General features: G+C 45.6%; 1 protein-coding gene across 1 annotated transcript in view; it reads right to left on the bottom strand.

The window, feature by feature from the left end:
• The window catches only part of LOC308309439 (DNA repair protein XRCC4-like), a 61,352-nt gene that overhangs the window by 37,715 nt on the left and 4,993 nt on the right, over positions 1-18,644 (bottom strand). Inside the window, exons 2-5 of the mRNA XM_080755280.1 lie at positions 14,419-14,583; positions 12,765-12,970; positions 1,321-1,487; positions 503-634 (exon numbers count right to left, since the gene is read on the bottom strand). Of these exons, the coding sequence (XP_080611406.1) occupies positions 503-634; positions 1,321-1,487; positions 12,765-12,970; positions 14,419-14,575 (662 nt within the window). The 5' untranslated portion in view covers positions 14,576-14,583. The remainder of the gene's footprint in view (positions 1-502; positions 635-1,320; positions 1,488-12,764; positions 12,971-14,418; positions 14,584-18,644) is intronic.

The following is an 18,644-nucleotide window of genomic DNA, read 5'->3' as shown; positions in this document are numbered from 1 at the left end:
AATCAAATTACAACTACATACTCTTGTAATGTGATTTGTAATTTGTAAATCTACTTTTTTTTTCATCACATATCAATGATTCATTTTTCTGTAAAAAAGTAGTTAGGTAGCAAATAGTTACACGTAATGATTATACATTTCAAACGTTTCTTCACAGAAATACTGAGATGTGATAGTTTCCAGCGGTCGAAAGTACTTGCGCGCTCTGCTTGCGCACTAGTAGGCCATTTATGGCCTACTAGTGTGCAACAAGCAAGTATGCACTCGGCAGAGTGCAGTTCTAGTTGTTTTATGGTTTTATGGTTCATGGTTTTATCCATGTAGCTACCTGGCTTCCTCCAGTTGTTTTATGGTTTTATGGTTCATGGTTTTATCCATGTAGCTACCTGGCTTCCTCCAGTTGTTTTATGGTTTTATGGTTCATGGTTTTATCCATGTAGCTACCTGGCTTCCTCCAGTTGTTTTATGGTTTTATGGTTCATGGTTTTATCCATGTAGCTACCTGGCTTCCTCCAGTTGTTTTATGGTTTCCTGAAGATGGCGGATCTTCTTCTTCTTCTCGTTGAGGACCAGGAGGAAACGAGAGTAGAGCTCGGTCTCCAGAGACGCCTTCAGGTCCACGTACTGCTGCAGCCTGCAACCAGGAAACACAGCCCAAATCACACCCCTGTGAAGTGAGTGGTGCAACTCCGTGTTTGGGTCCCCGGGAACTCCGTACCCACAGATACCACGGCCAGAGAAATGAGAGAGTTACCGTGTGGGGGTCCCTCTACTGTACCCTCTATACTGTACTGTCACTGTACTGTACTGCCACACCCAAAATCATCATACAGTTAATATGTGCATGTGTGTGTGTGTGTGTGTGTGTGTGTGTGTGTGTGTGTGTTAGGTTGCGCACAGGTGGTGAAAAACAACCATGCTGTTTCCGTGCACAGACCCACCAGGGCAGGCACCAATGAACCCACACACACACACACACACACACACACACATGGCTCCGTAAGGGAGTGGTTGCACCACTCAAAAGATTGTGACAACCTGACATGTGCGTGCGTGCGTGCGTGCGTGCATGTGTGCGTCCATGCATGCATGCATGTAATACGTGCATTTGTGTGTGTGTGTGTGTGTGTGTGTGTGTGTGTGTAGTTACTCTGCGGTGATGCGTTGCTGCTCAGCGTTCAGTCTGTGGTTGTGTTCCTGTGTGTCTGTGTGTGTGTGTGTGTAGTTACTCTGCGGTGATGCGTTGCTGCTCAGCGTTCAGTCTGTGGTTGTGTTCCTGTGTGTCTGTGTGTGTGTGTGTGTGTGTGTGTGTGTAGTTACTCTGCGGTGATGCGTTGCTGCTCAGCGTTCAGTCTGTGGTTGTGTGTCTGTAGCTCCTGGTTGTGCGTGTTCAGCGTGCGTTCTCTCTCAACGCTCAAGAGAAGCAGGTCTTTCACAGCGTCCACCGGATATGGGTCGGCTCTGAGCGACACGGAACCCAGACGCAACTGGGAAGAAAAACCCACAACAACAACAGGAACATGAGGGAAATGTGCACAAAGGTTGGATAGCTGAGAGCGCTGACCCATTTTGACCTGAGATCAGATTCTAAAAATGTCTTCTGCATCCTGACAGTTTTCTGAAAAAGCTATGTCTCTATATGTCAGTCGTTCTTCGATTTTTTTCAAAAATAGCAGACCTACAAGCTCGTAGCGCGCCACTCGGTGGCGCGCTATGAGCTTGTAGATCTGCTGTTTTGTCAATAGCTAAAGCATCTTCTGCAGTTTGATGGCACGCATACTGGTTCCCTTCTACACTATAGTCCCTTCCTAACATTTTGGTCTCGATTTTTAATTTGTTTGGTGGAATTGTCAAACATATTGAGTCACAGTTTTAGTCATCACAGCTTAAGTTTTTTTTTATTCGGTGAAAAGTAGTCGACAAAAGCTTTTCGTCGTAGTTTTAGTCGACAAAATGAACACCGTCTGTACTCGCTGGGGGGCGTGACGAGTAAGGGACCGTTTAATTTTAGCTCCTTAACAACATTAACCCTCGGCGTCCCTATTTTGAGCATGACATTATAGGCATAATTATAGGCATGAATTGGAAAATGCAATTTACATTTACGAGATCGCACGACATCACGATCTAACAAGATGTACGAGGCGATGTGTTCGGCAAGGAATGGCTATTCTTTTGCTTTTCATTGTACGAAGAAGTTTAAACAAGTTCTTAACCCATTTAGACCTGACCTGAAATCTAAATCCTGAGTTTTCTGAAATACCTCATGTTTCTGTATCAGTGGTTCTCAAACATTTTCATGTCAAGGAACCCAAAAAATATATGTAATTGGCCGCCGACCCCCCATCTGAAAATATGTTGTTCCAGGGACCCCCCCCCCCAGAAGCAAAGATTTTAGTTAAAAACGTTCGCTCTGAAAGAATATATATATTCAAAGATTTGCGCCACATTTTCTACAAGCTCGTCCTATGAGCTTGTAGATCTGCTATTTTTCAATATCTAAAGCATATAACATGATGCTTTAAAACACCAAAAGGGTGTTCCCGCCCAGTATGGGTTAAGTGGGTAATTTCATTGTACAAATGGAGGAGGGTACAATTAAATGCCGTCCCCCCCCTCCCCCCACACACACATACACACACACACCCCCCCGCCACCCCCACCCTCTTCCTCTTCCTTAGACCTTGTCTGACCTGCGGCTGGACACGCATCCACCCAGACACAAAGGGCCTCTTGTCCCCCCAAACGTCCAGTGTTTCCCTCTCCAACGTTTGCCTCTTGCCAGTTTTCCAACACAGATATAGTGGCCTGTTGCTGCTGCTCATAGTGTCACCAGCAGCAGCAGCACTGGAGCTGATCTCCATCCATCCATACAGCTGTGTGAACTCCCCCAAATAACTGACCCCAAGCTCGGCATGCAGGCACGCAGCAGGGTCCAAGTCTGTGTGCAGCTGTGCATGAAAAATAAAAATAAATAGTGCAGAGCGAAGCATTCTTGGATTTATTCGTGTACAGTATGTACACTTAGTACAGTATGGTCCCTATATACTGCTTCAGGATACGGGTAGCAGTGCCAACTATACAGTCTCTCTCTCTCTCTCTCTCTCTCTCGGCCGTCCTCAGATGAGCCCTCCATCGTCTCCTCCAGTCATCCCGGTTCTCCTCCATACATCTGGCCAGCTCGTTGGGGCTCTGCGTGCGTCTTTCCTGAGTACATCCACATATGTTAGTGTGGGTCGTGGGACGTCCTTGTTGGGTTGTGAGTGACCGGTGCCCGCATGTGTTGGTTGGTTCCACTAACTTGCTGCCGGCTGGCAGCTCTTGCGTGGTGTCTTTGGCAGTGTCCTTCCTGCCAGTCTCATTCTCCTGGCTGCTATTTTTCTGGCTCACCCTTGGGCATTCCATCATACAGATTCATGGGGGTAACATGTGTATTGTGTATCCTTTGCTGATGTGGAGGAGTGCACGCGACATTCTGGTGTAGCACATGTCCGTCTAGAGACTTCTGAAGGCTTGGCTTCACTGGGCCCAGCATTCACTGCCGTATAGAAGAACAGACTCTACCGTAGCGTAGAAGAACAGCACCTGGAATTTAACCCATTCTGGGCTTTTTGGTGTTTTAAGTGGTATTACATGATGTTATACTTTAGCTATTGAAAAATAGCAGATCTACAAGCTCATAGCGCAGCACCGAGTGCTGCGCTATGAGCTTGTATGTATGTCTGCTATTTTAGAAAAATCGTGAAAATGTGGCGCAAATCTTTGAATATATTCTTTCAGAGTGAACATTTTTAACTCAAATCTTTGCTTCTGAGGGGTTCCTGGAAAAAACATATTTTCAGATGGGGGTCGGTGGCCAATTACATATAGTTTTAGTGGTCCTTGACATGAAATATGGAGCACCACTGATACAGAAACATGAAGCAGTAAGGGTCCACTTGGTGCCATGGTTGGTTTTCATGGACTCCATCATGGCCCATAGCACTTAGATAGCATTTCTGTAGACTTCGATAGCATTTGATACAGACTTAGAGCATGTTATGTAGACAGCACTATAATTGCATTGTATGTAGTATGTAGTCATAGCACGCCATAGTACATACCTGTATGTATAGCATAGTAGTATAGATGTATAGTTTATATGTATAGTTTCATTATATAGATATTCCACTGTTACTTTCTTAGCTTACGCATGTTTCATGATAAATGCTTTCATGTGATGTATTCCCATGCTTTTTGTTCTTGCTTAATGTAAATCGCTCTGGATTAAGAGCGTCTGCTAAATGCCTAAATTGTTGGTTCCGGAGACCACACTTTGGCCCCTTTTCCACCAAAATAATAACGTTGGTTTTAGAACTGGTCCTCCCGCTGCGTTCTCATTTGTTGTCGAGCCTTACACGAAGGCGCAGATTGAACACGTAGCAGAGTAGTTTCCAGTGAGCCAATAATTATGAAATATGAATAATCAGCTCCCTGACTCTGTTTGAGCAGAATGGAGCAGAGCCTTCATTAGTATCATCATTGGTAACACCTGTTACCAATGTCACAACAATAAAGCTATTTTCAAAAAACTTTCGAATATTTCTTTTTTTTTTTTAAACCTGCCCCAACATATTAGGGAGAGAGCAGCAGGTTCAGAGAGTATTTAACCCATTTAGACCAGAGGACGAAAAAGAAAGAAAAAAAAAAGTCTTCTAAATCCTGACAGTTTTCTGAAATACCTACTGCATGTTTCTGTATCAGTGGTGCTCAATATTTCATGTCAAGGACCACAAAAATGATCTGTATTTGTCCACCGACCCCCCCCCCCCCCCCCCCCACATCTGAAAATATGTTGTTCCAGGGACCTCCCAGAAGCAAAGCTTTGAGTTAAAAACGTTCACTGTGAAAGAATACATTTTTCAAGATTTTTCAAAAAATAGCAGACCTACAAGCTCGTAGATCTGCTATTTTTCAATAGCTAAAGTATAACATAATCCTTTAACCCATTTTAGGCAGGAACCCCTTTTGGAGTTTCAAACATTATGTTATGCTTTAGCTATTGAAAAATAGCAGATCTACAAGCTTGTAGGTCTGCTATTTTTGAAAAATCGAAGAACCACTGACATAGAAACATAGCTTTTTCAGAAAACTGTCAGGATGTAGAAGACATTTTTAGAATTTGATCTCAGGTCAGAATGGGTTAAAACACCAAAAGGGGTTCCCGCCCAGAATGGGTTAAACTCAGGAGTGGATGGAGAAAGAAGGAGTTTTGCGAGAGGAGACGGTAAACAGCAGCGCCGTGGTATGCTAACCACGTCAGGTAACACCTGCTAGCGTGTGAGAGTCTCGCTTGGCGGAGGCTATTGATTTGAACAGTAAAGAGAGTGGTGGGACGCGGGGGCTGCTATTACAGGACCAAATGAGCGGGCATTAGGCCGCTGGAAAGACCTCTCATTATGACTCATAACATTATTATGACGGATCCATTTACTGTGTCTGTGTAAACGTTATGTTGAGCAAGAGAAACCCCCGGGTAGGGCAACCTCCGTTGTCCGCTGCTCCGCGCGCTCCGCTTGCTCACACACGCCCCAACGGAGTTCCGTAAAAATTAATCTGAAAGTTTTCAGTCTTCCTTTTTGTTTTTAAGACACAGAGATCTATTCAGTTCCTCTTTGCCGTTTGTTACACACTCACTTGGCTTTCCATTCTGTCATTGTTTCCATGGTAACAGAACACATGTTTTGTGGATGCTTCTTTGCGCGTGTGTGTGTGTGTGTGTGTGTTCCCGTGACTCCAGGTCACATCTGAGGCACTCCTTTTGCTAAAATAACTCACTTTTTCTCCACTTCCATAGTGATCAAAAATAAATAATACCACCTCCTCCTCCTCCACCCAAGCAGAGCTGTCACGATTACGACATTTTTTTTTAACTTGACGATTAATTTCCTGCTCAAATAACTGCGATTAACGATTTAATTGGCCAGTTAATATATGATTATTTTGAGGGGGGTCACTGCCTGAAAAGGTCAAGAACCACTGAACACATTTCCCTTCTACTGCCGATTGTGGAAAATTCATAAAGTTGGGCCGTGTGTGTCTCACTCTCTCTCTCATTGCTTAACCCATTCTGAACGGGAACCCGTTTTGGTGTTAGCATCATGTTATGCTTTAGCTATTGAAAAATAGCAGATCTACAAGCTCATAGCGCGCCACCGAGTGGCGCGCTACGAGCTTGTAGGTCTGCTATTTTTGAAAAAAATCGAAGAACGACTGACATTTTTTAGAATCTGATCTCAGGTCAGAATGGGTTAATCAGACCAGTGTGTGTGTGTCCAGTGGAAACCTCGTATGAATCTGATCTCAGGTCAGAATGGGTTAAGCATCAGTGAATAGACAATAGGGCAACAACAGCGCCGTCCAAAAATAAAGTTGAAACAAATGTCCCCTAACACCGTATTAACCCATTCAGACCCGAGCACCATTCTACATCTTCTAAATCCTGACAGTTTTCTTGAAAAACCCCCATGTTTCTATGTCAAACCGTTTTATGTGAAGGACCCCCAAGACTATTATGTAATTGTCCGCCGACCCCCATCTGAGAATATGTTGTTCCAGGGACGACCCCCCCCCCCCCCCCCCCCGCTCTGAAAGAATATATACGGTATTCAAAGATTCGTGCCGCATTTTCGCAATCTTTTTTAAAATAGCAGACCTATACAAGCTCGTAGCGCGGTACTGCGCTATATGTGAGCTTGTAGATCTGCTATTTTTCAATAGCTATAAAGCTTAAAAACAACCCAAAAGGGGGTTCCCGCACAAAATGGGTTAAAATAGAACAAACAGTAAATCATGATTGCACAGCTGGAGAGCAGTCCGATGGCTGATGATAGTAGAACAATTCAATAACAGCCTCGACAACCACAACAATGCTGCCTTGTCTGTTCTTTGGCCGCGCACCAAAGCTCAGTGTGTGTGAGAACTAGGCGTTAGGGATCCGTTTCCAGGATTTTAACCCATTTTGGTCCGGAACCCCTTTTGGTTGTTATAGCATCATGTTATGCTTTAGCATATTGAAAATTAGCAGATCTACAAACTCGTAGTTTGTGTAGGTCTGCTATTTTTTTTTTTATCGTGAAAATGTGCCTGAAATCTTTGAATATATATTCTTTCAGAGCAAGTTCTTAACTCAAATCTTTGCTACTGGGAGGGTCCCTGGAACAACATATTTTCAAATGGGGGTTATTACATATATTGTTTGGGGGTCCTTGACATGAAAGTGTTTGAGAACGACTGACACAGAAAACTGTCATGATTTAGAAGACATTTGTAGAATCGGTCTTAGGTCTAAATTAGGGGTGGTGCACGATTATGAAATTATGAACCGATCTCTCGGTTATTTTGAGAGGGTCATATCTATACCGATATACCGATTCTGACCCATTCCGATGTTAGACAGACTGAGAACCACAATGGAAACAAGCCTATAGGCCCTATAGGGGCGTGGCCCAAAGTGTTATTAAAGTAATCAATCAATCAATCAATATACTCTTTTTCTTTTTTATACATGTGAGGGTACCTACCCCTAGGGGACACGGGGAGAACATGTGAGGGTACCTACCCCTAGGGGACACGGGGAGAACATGTGAGGGTACCTACCCCTAGGGGACACGGGGAGAACATGTGAGGGTACCTACCCTAGGGGACACGGGGAGAACATGTGAGGATACCTACCCCTAGGGGACACGGGGAGAACATGTGAGGGTACCTACCCTAGGGGACACGGGGAGAACATGTGAGGGTACCTACCCCTAGGGGACACGGGGAGAACATGTGAGGGTACCTACCCTAGGGGACACGGGGAGAACATGTGAGGGTACCTACCCTAGGGGACACGGGGAGAACATGTGAGGGTACCTATACCTAGGGGACACGGGGAGAACATGTGAGGGTACCTACCCTAGGGGACACGGGGAGAACATGTGAGGGTACCTACCCTAGGGGACACGGGGAGAACATGTGAGGGTACCTACCCCTAGGGGACACAGGGAGAACATGTTAGGGTACCTACCCCTAGGGGACACAGGGAGAACATGTGAGGGTACCTACCCCTAGGGGACACAGGGAGAACATGTGAGGGTACCTACCCCTAGGGGACACGGGGAGAACATGTGAGGGTACCTACCCCTAGGGGACACAGGGAGAACATGTGAGGGTACCTACCCCTAGGGGACACGGGGAGAACATGTGAGGGTACCTACCCTAGGGGACACAGGGAGAACATGTGAGGGTACCTACCCTAGGGGACACGGGGAGAACATGTGAGGGTACCTACCCTAAGGGGACACGGGGAGAACATGTGAGGGTACCTACCCTAGGGGACACGGGGAGAACATGTGAGGGTACCTACCCTAGGGGACACGGGGAGAACATGTGAGGGTACCTACCCTAGGGGACACGGGGAGAACATGTGAGGGTACCTACCCCTAGGGGACACGGGGAGAACATGTGAGGGTACCTACCCTAGGGGACACGGGGAGAACATGTGAGGGTACCTACCCTAGGGGACACGGGGAGAACATGTGAGGGTACCTACCCTAGGGGACACGGGGAGAACATGTGAGGGTACCTACCCTAGGGGACACGGGGAGAACATGTGAGGGTACCTACCCCTAGGGGACACGGGGAGAACATGTGAGGGTACCTACCCTAGGGGACACGGGGAGAACATGTGAGGGTACCTACCCTAGGGGACACGGGGAGAACATGTTAGGTACTACCTACCCCTAGGGGACACCGGGAGAACATGTTAGGGTACCTACCCCTAGGGGACACAGGGAGAACATGTTAGGGTACCTACCCCTAGGGGACACAGGGAGAACATGTGAGGGTACCTACCCCTAGGGGACACAGGGAGAACATGTGAGGGTACCTACCCCTAGGGGACACAGGGAGAACATGTGAGGGTACCTACCCTAGGGGACACAGGGAGAACATGTGAGGGTACCTACCCCTAGGGGACACGGGGAGAACATGTGAGGGTATCTACCCTTTCTCCAACCCCAGCCAGGGTAACGGGCACTGATGACGTGGAGGAGAGAACACTCCCTCATGTGTCCCCAGGTGAACTCGCAGAGAGCGGATTGTTGTGGCCACTGATTGCCGAGAGAGTTTCACATAATGTGCCCCCCGGCCCGGTGTCAGCACCGTGTGGTGGGGCCGGTTCCCCAGAACTATATTTGTACTGAACATAAATGTGTGTCTGATTGCAGTTATCCATGTGGCAACTAGTTCTAAATGGCATGGCTTCACGCCGCGCTACTTACTGCGGATGCATCGTTTGACTGTCACTGAGGAGTCTGTGGAAATGGTGATGTCTTTATGGACAACGAGAATAAAGTAGTAATGAAAACCATTCACTCACACACACACACACACACACACACACACACACACACAGTCACACACAGTCTCACACACACACACAGTCACACACACACACACACACACACACACACACACACAAACAGTCACACACACACACAGTCACACACACACACACACACACACACACACACACACACACACACACACACACAGTCACACACACACACTTATATTAGATAAAAAATGTTATACAACCTAATGGGCCACACTGACGTCTGGTTTTAAATTCTTCCAATCAGGTTACATAATTAAAAATAATAATTTGCACTTTCATAGCGCTTTTCCAAGTGCTCAAAGCGCTTCACAATAAGGTTCATTCATTCATACATCGGGAGCTGAAGCGGCGAACAGTCGACGCCAGCGTCCTCACTTCACACACCAATGGTGGCGAGCTCACACAGAACAACTCACTGGAGGCAACGTAGGGTTCAGAGTCTTGCCCAAGGACACTTCAACATGTGGACAGGAGGAGGAGCCGGGATTCGAACCGCCGACCCAGGGATCATTGGACGACCTGCTCTACCTCCTGAGCCACAGCCGTCAGACAGTACAGATCTGGAAATTGGACTATTAATGATTCTGAACGATATTGTTTTTAATACAGACTCTGCTTGAATTGGGCCAGGCCCGGTACTCAACCATAAAGGCTAGGCCTAGAACCAGTTGCCTTGTGTACGAATGTATCCACAAACATACAGTAGTGGAATTCTTTATTCATTCATTATTATTATTACAAATAAGAGCTTGTAGAAATAAAGGGGAACTATACGGTATGTTGAAATGTTTACTCATAGAGAATATTCACACACACACGCACGCACACACACACACACACACACACACACACACACACACACACACACACACACACACACACACACACACACACACACACACACACACACACACACACACACACACACACACACACACACACACACACACGTTCTGTCGGTGATATGCGTGAATCACAGAATATTCATTCACACACACACCCTGTGCTGTGAATGAGTCAAATGTCCTGTTAATTCTGCGATTGCGACCTCTGAAAAATGGATCACTGCAAAATCCCAGATGTTGCAAGTAAAAGAAAAGTGTTGCAAAGGTCAGGGAGGACTGATGCAGCCAGGCACCACTTCATGACGCAGAGGAGAGAACATGGACTCTCTCACTGACCCAGGGTCAGGTTGTGTAATAACACACGTTACTGGAACATGTACTCCATAGGAGAGAACAGAGACTCTCTCACTGACCCAGGGTCAGGTTGTGTAATAACACACGTTACTGGAACATGTACTCCATAGGAGAGAACAGAGACTCTCTCACTGACCCAGGGTCAGGTTGTGTAATAACACACGTTACTGGAACATGTACTCCATAGGAGAGAACATGGACTCTCTCACTGACCCAGGGTCAGGTTGTGTAATAACACACGTTACTGGAACATGTACTCCATAGGAGAGAACATGGACTCTCTCACTGACCCAGGGTCAGGTTGTGTAATAACACACGTTACTGGAACATGTACTCCATAGGAGAGAACAGAGACTCTCTCACTGACCCAGGGTCAGGTTGTGTAATAACACACGTTACTGGAACATGTACTCCATAGGAGAGAACATGGACTCTCTCACTGACCCAGGGTCAGGTTGTGTAATAACACACGTTACTGGAACATGTACTCCATAGGAGAGAACAGAGACTCTCTCACTGACCCAGGGTCAGGTTGTGTAATAACACACGTTACTGGAACATGTACTCCATAGGAGAGAACAGAGACTCTCTCACTGACCCAGGGTCAGGTTGTGTAATAACACACGTTACTGGAACATGTACTCCATAGGAGAGAACAGAGACTCTCTCACTGACCCAGGGTCAGGTTGTGTAATAACACACGTTACTGGAACATGTACTCCATAGGAGAGAACAGAGACTCTCTCACTGACCCAGGGTCAGGTTGTGTAATAACACACGTTACTGGAACATGTACTCCATAGGAGAGAACATGGACTCTCTCACTGACCCAGGGTCAGGTTGTGTAATAACACACGTTACTGGAACATGTACTCCATAGGAGAGAACAGAGACTCTCTCACTGACCCAGGGTCAGGTTGTGTAATAACACACGTTACTGGAACATGTACTCCATAGGAGAGAACAGAGACTCTCTCACTGACCCAGGGTCAGGTTGTGTAATAACACACGTTACTGGAACATGTACTCCATAGGAGAGAACAGAGACTCTCTCACTGACCCAGGGTCGGCTTGTGTAATAACACACGTTACTGGAACATGTACTCCATAGGAGAGAACAGAGACTCTCTCACTGACCCAGGGTCAGGTTGTGTAATCACAAACCTTACTGGAACATGTACTCCATAAATCAAAACTGAAATATTATGTCTAAATGTTGGATTGGATTGGATGTTGGATTGGAAGTCTGCAGCTGTGATTGCATTCATGAAAATGTCAATCCACTCGTTTACAGAGTTAGACTGACAGGCAAAACCTCATATGCCTAGAAATGGTGTAAAATAATTATATGAAACTAAGGAACTACTAAGTGTATTGAGCCTGCCGTTCGCAAACCTCCCATCTCTGTTTTCCTCATAGACTTTTCAGAAAGTATTTATTTAAAGACGTTTATATGCCGCAGACAAAGCCAACTCTGACAAATCATGACAATAAACACAATGTTTTGGGGCCAAACAAAGAATTAGAAAGTAGGAAAAAAAAACGGCAGGTTACAACACTTTTTTTGTTGTTTTTCTTCTTTGTAATTATTTGTTTGGTCCAAAATATTGTGTGTGTTGTCATGATTTGTCACGACTCGAGTTGGCTTCGTACGACGCTTAAAAGGTCTTTAAATAGATACTTTTTGAAATGTCTATGAGGGGGAAAATGCATTGGGATTCATTTCCTGGGCCTGGCGTCGTCATGAAAGGGGGCGGGACTGTGACGCTCTATTGAACACCTTTTAACGTCTGTGTGTGTGTGTTTTACAAATACCGAACCAATGAAAAGTATTTAAAAAGAACTACGGATGTCCCAAGCACGTTTATTTAGCTCCCGATCCGATTCCGATCATTTGATTTTGAGATAACACTTCAAATCAAAATAGCAAATAAATATCCTAATGTATGTCACTCTAGTCTATAGTCTAGTCTGTTGTTTTGCCTTTCAATTATTGAAAGGCAAAATGTGACTATCCTACTTTTATTGACATTTTTTAGAATCTGACTGTGTGGGTGGTGTGTTTTGCGCTGTATGTATACTGTATGTGTGTGTGCGTGCGTGCGTGTGTGCATGCGTGCGTGCGTGCGTGTGAGTCCACATACCGACATGCCTTTCTCCACCTTCTCATAGTACAGCGTCATCCTGCCGGAGTGGAGGCTGTCGTCGCGTTGAGCAGTCAGGGTGAAGCTGTACTGTGTGGAGGAGGAGGAGGTGTCTGCAGACGTCAGAGCCTGCTGCAGGTCCTGGATGTAGCGCTCCTTCTCCATCTCCAGCTCCTCCGCCTCCGCCCGAACCACGGCCTCGCTCACTGGGAACACAACACACAACAGAACACGCACACGCACACAGACACACACACACAGACACACACACACACACACACACACACAGACACAAACACAAAACTGAAAAGACACACAAAACTGACGCAGAAGACAAAACTATGATAATAGTGAGTTTCAGTTTCCCCAACAGGGCTGCAGGCTTTAGTTCCGACATACTATTGATCCCAAACCTCAATCCTAACCTAACCCTAACCGCAAGCACGGGAGCAGCACATGTCGGACCATCGCTTTTTCGCATCGCATCGCATGTCCCCCCGCTTCGGATCTCCGGTGTGTCGGAAAAGCGTGCGCACCCATCCCCCCCCCCCCCCAACAGTGGGTCGTCGGTCCGGGAGTCGGGGTCCATGTTTGGGTCGCAGTCGACCAATTTCCAATTTGTATCGGGTCACGAGTAAATATACTTAGATTTAGTTTTTAATTACTATTTCAAAAGATGTCCACAAAAAAAAAGATATCCATAAATTAGGAAATAAATTAAGAAGTGGTTCTATAGATCTGCTATTTTCACTAGTTTGGGTCCCAGGCGGGGAGACATCATCATCTCTCTCTTGCTGCGCGCGTGGGGGTGGCTCTCAACGGAAAATAGCCGATCTACTGTACAAGTCTGCAAGTCGTCGCAGACGCGTTGTGAGCCTGTACAGTATAGATCGGCTATTTTCGGGACACACAGCCAAGTTTAAAAAAAGGCATCACAACGCCATCAAGGCCCCTAAACATACATTTTAGGGCAGTTTAACACTATGGTCCCGGCCGGGTGCGTGTGCACTCGGGACCACGTGGCAGATGTGGTCGTGTGAATCAAGGCCAATGTGAATCATGGCCAGCAGGGGGCCAGGCAACCGTATTCGAGAACAGTTTGAATCAAACGGACTCGGGGTGCATACTTAGTTTAGACTAGTAGTCATTGGTTAGACATGGGTTAAGGTTAACTGTCTAAACTAAGTACTGCACCCCACGGACTCTGTGTGAATCTGCACCTTTGGTTGACTAAATCAACTGTAGATTTAGTTGACTAAAATCATAATATATTCGACTAAAACTAGACCAAAATTTCAGATGACTGAAATGTGACAAAAACTAACTGGAATTGTATTCATAAAGACTGATGACCAAAACATTTAATCAAAATGTGCTGTCAAAACTGTTAACCCATTCTGAACGGGAACCCATTTTGGTGTTAGCATCATGTCATGCTTTAGCTATTGAAAAATAGCAGATCTACAAGCTCATAGCGCGCCACCGAGTGGCGCGCTATGAGCTTGTAGGTCTGCTGTTTTTGAAAAATTGAAAGAACGACTGACATTTTTAGAATCTGATCTCAGGTCAGAATGGGTTCATCAGACCAGTGTGTGTGTGTGTGTGTCCAGTGGAAACCTCGTATAAATCTGATCTCAGGTCAGTATGGCTTTACCTTTTCCTCTCCAAGCTCCAAGCCCGTCCGTCAGTAGAATCCGGAAGGAACACCTGGAGGGGTCGAACATCTCTGACTTCCAATCCACGCGCAGGAAGTAGGTCTCCTGGGAGTCGCCTCCCACGTTGACATGGATCTGTTTGATTGTCGCCTGCATCGCTGCGTCTGTAAATCAACAATATCTTGTTAGAATCATCTTATATCACAACAAAATACAAAAGTTCTGTTTCACTATGAACTAGATTGAGGAAGATAAGATGCCATGTTGGAACTAAAAACATTTTTGCAGATAACTCCAGAAAATGTTCTGTCATCCTCATCCGATAATTTTTTTGCCACAGATATTTTATCTGCAACATATAGGCTACAGGTTGGTAGATAGATAACATAAATATTATTTCTGGAATGGTGTCAAATTAACAGTGCAGACCTGAGAGGAGGTCAAAGCAGCAGACCAAAGCTTGGCTTTTGTCAGACAAAAGCTTGGCTTTTGTCAAGGTAGAAATATAAATAGTTCCGAAATAAGTCTTGGAACTTTGTTGTGTTTATCCTGCTGTAAACGTGGCTCTCATTGTATTTAAACTAAACTAAAGCTTCAGTGCCAAAGAGTTACAGTATTTGATTAAAGGGACAGAAGCAAAGATTTGAGTTAAAAAAAATCACTCTGAAAGAATATATATTATATATATATATATATATATAGATTTGTGCCACATTTTTACAATTAAAAGAAAATAGAAGATCTACAAGCTCATAGCGCGGCACTCGGTGCCGCGCTATGAGCTTGTAAATATGCTATTTTTCAATAGCTAAAGTATAACATAATGCTTAAAACACCAAAAGGGGTTACCGTCCAGAATGGATTAATGGACAAGAGAGATTAAAAACAAATAGACAACATTTGGGTTGGGACAACATGGTACAATGACAGTGCAGACCTCCCTGTTGTAACCACTAAACCATCTACATGTCTACAGTACAGGTCGAGGTGTCCTTGGGCAAGACACTGAACCCTACATTGCCTCCAATGAGTCGGTCGGTGTGAACTCAGCTCGCCACCATTGGTGTGTGAATGTGGGAAGTGAGGACGCTGGCGTCGACTGTTCGCCGCTTCACCTCCCAAATAATGTATGAATGAATGAACCATTGTTGTAAAGCGCTTTGAGCACTTTGGAAAGGCGCTATAAAAATGCAATTCACTTGTTCATTATTACTCAAGCGGATGACAGTCCAAGTGGATCCCTTTCATATAGAGATGTACCAATAAATACCATTGTTTTCCCTTCCCAACACCGTTACGTTCCCATTCCCATCCGTCGAAACAGAGTACCAATCCAATATCAGCGAGCAATACAAACTAAAACTATTAAACTATGAGAGTGGTTCTCAAAGGGGAGTCCCTCAGGGTTAGAAAGGCTAGAGGTGGTTAGAAATGGACCCTTCCAAGTCCATAAGTTTGAGGACCACTGATACAGGAATACACGCGCTACGTCCGGCCGGGGAAACTCCCCCCCTGTCAGGTGAAAAGAAGCAGCTTGGACTCCTCATGCATAGAAGGGAGCACGAGGTCAGTCCGCTGCCCCCCCCCCCCCAGGTTGGCAGAGGAAGTGGCACTGGGTGACAAAAGGGTTGCAAAATCGTGGGATAAAATTTTAACAATAAAATAATAATAATTGTTAATGTGCAAGAGTATAAAACCCTAGTACAACATAAACTGAAGCATTCAAAATATGACTGTAAATGACATATCATCCTGTGATAAATGAAGTGGTAACTATCAGAGTGGCATTGACTGGAATACTGCATCTTAAAAGATAAGTCTTAAGACAAAAGAGTGGCCGCACACACCGATAGCCAAAATGCTGATTATTTATTAGGATGCAGAGTATAGGAACCAACCTTTCAGCAGATGCAACTGCCTTCTTCAGGGTATCAGTTGTACTGCCGAAACGTTGGTTCCTACTCTGCATCCTAATAAATAATCGGCACTTTGGCTATCAGTGTGTGTGGCCACTCTTTTGTCTTCTTAAGACTTATCTTTTTAGATGTTTCGGCCGTGAGCTAGCCTCGGTCCCAGGCTTACTTATCTGCGAAAAGAAAAGCCTGGTCACAACGTAAGGCAGAGAAGCATAAAGTAAAACCTGGTCACAACGTAAGGGAGAGAAGCATAAAGAAAAGCCTGGTCACAACGTAAGGCAGAGAAGCATAAAGAAAAGCCTGGTCACAACGTAAGGCAGAGAAGCATAAAGAAAAGCCTGGTCACAACGTAAGGCAGAGAAGCATAAAGAAAAGCCTGGTCACAACGTAAGGCAGAGAAGCATAAAGTAAAGCCTGGTCACAACGTAAGGCAGAGAAGCATAAAGTAAAGCCTGGTCACAACATAAGGCAGAGAAGCTATCGGCGGATGTATCGTCCGGAAAACAGATGCATTTCCCCCGGATACGTCATTTCCTTGGGCGATACTTCCGCTAAAATCCCGCAACTTCCGCCCCAAACAAACGATAGCCTCTACAGCGTAGGTCCAGGGTGGCCGTGAGCTGGCACCACCACTAAGACTGGTGTGTGTTTAGCATCCTCCACAATACTCAGCATCTTAGGCAGTATCGGCTACTCTACCAATACTTGTATCTGTATCGGAACAACTTTCAGGGTCGATTTGATGACCAACAGAAACATCACGATCAACATGTTTACAGAACATTTTTGCTTCATCAGTGCAGATGTTCACAAAGAAAGACGTCATTTTTTTTATATAGTTATCTATTTTATTATACAGTTACTAGAGTACGTAGTTATACACTCTTGGGGAGGTCTCAGGTCGGCCCTTCAGGCATACTGTAAAACTCTCCCCTACCTTCCTCCTCTTGCCATGAACTGGATCGAACAGTAAATCAGCCTTGAGAAAGAATTGCCTGCTTGGCACGTGCTTTTGTTTTCAGTCAGGGGACACTGAAATGTACAACTGTATCCGTGTAAACCAACACCTGATTTCAACTTTGTTTAGTGTTGCAAAGTTGTGTAAAGCTTGTAGATCGGCTATTTTCACAGCGTGTGATGTGACGTCTCCCACACATGCACGGCTACAATCAAGGCTTTTTTTATGCCTGTATTGGTGGCTGGCTGGCAGGGGTTTGTGATGACATTGGAGAGAGGGAGAGAGAGAGGGAGAGAGGGAGAGAGAGAGAGAGAGAGAGAGAGAAGGTTTTCGTGAGGACAGTTAGGGGAGAGTGGATGGATCTGTAAAGCATTACAACCCCCACAGGGCTTGGCTGTAATCTAGGAATCAGCGAGCCTCCAACGAGAGCACATGAAAACCAAAAAAGCCCCTTGGCATCTTCACTCCTTCAGGTTCTCTCTCCTCACCACACCACCGCCACCGCAGCACGCACAACACTGCTTTACCTCAGGTTCTCTCTCCTCACCACACCACCGCCACCGCAGCACGCACAACACTGCTTTACCTCCTTCAGGTTCTCTCTCCTCACCACACCACCACCACCGCAGCACGCACAACACTGCTTTACCTGTTCAGGTTCTCTCTCCTCACCACACCACCGCCACCGCAGCACGCACAACACTGCTTTACCTGCTTGGCATCTTCACTCCTTCAGGTTCTCTCTCCTCACCACACCACCGCCACCGCAGCACGCACAACACTGCTTTACTCCTTCAGGTTCTCTCTCCTCACCACACCACCGCCACCGCAGCACACACAACACTGCTTCAGGTTCTCTCTCCTCACCACACCACCACCACCGCAGCACACACAACACTGCTTTACCTGCAACAGCTGTCTCTCTCCTCACCACACCACCACCACCGCAGCACGCACAACACTGCTTTACCTCAGGTTCTCTCTCCTCACCACACCACCACCACCGCAGCACACACAACACTGCTTTACCTGCAACAGCTGTATCCGCCAAAGGGATGGCGAAATAATACCTCCTCAGAGATGATGTTTTAGTCTTGACTGGCTATTAACTTGGTATAAGATACAATTAATTTATGCCCCAGTCGTATTTGAGTCACGTTACCGACTGTCAAACATTTATTTGACTCTTTAACGCATTCTGGACGGGAACCCCTTTTGGTGTTCCAACAAGCATTATGTTTATACACTTTAGCTATTTTTGAAAAATCGTGCAAATGTGGCGCAAATCTTTGAATATATATATATATATATATTCTTTCAGAGAGAGTGTTTTTAACTCAAATCTTTGCTT

Source organism: Protomyctophum bolini (genome assembly GCF_963924005.1).
Source record: "Protomyctophum bolini genome assembly, chromosome: 22".
NCBI lineage: Eukaryota > Metazoa > Chordata > Actinopteri > Myctophiformes > Myctophidae > Protomyctophum > Protomyctophum bolini.
This window is presented reverse-complemented; position numbering and strand designations above follow the sequence as displayed.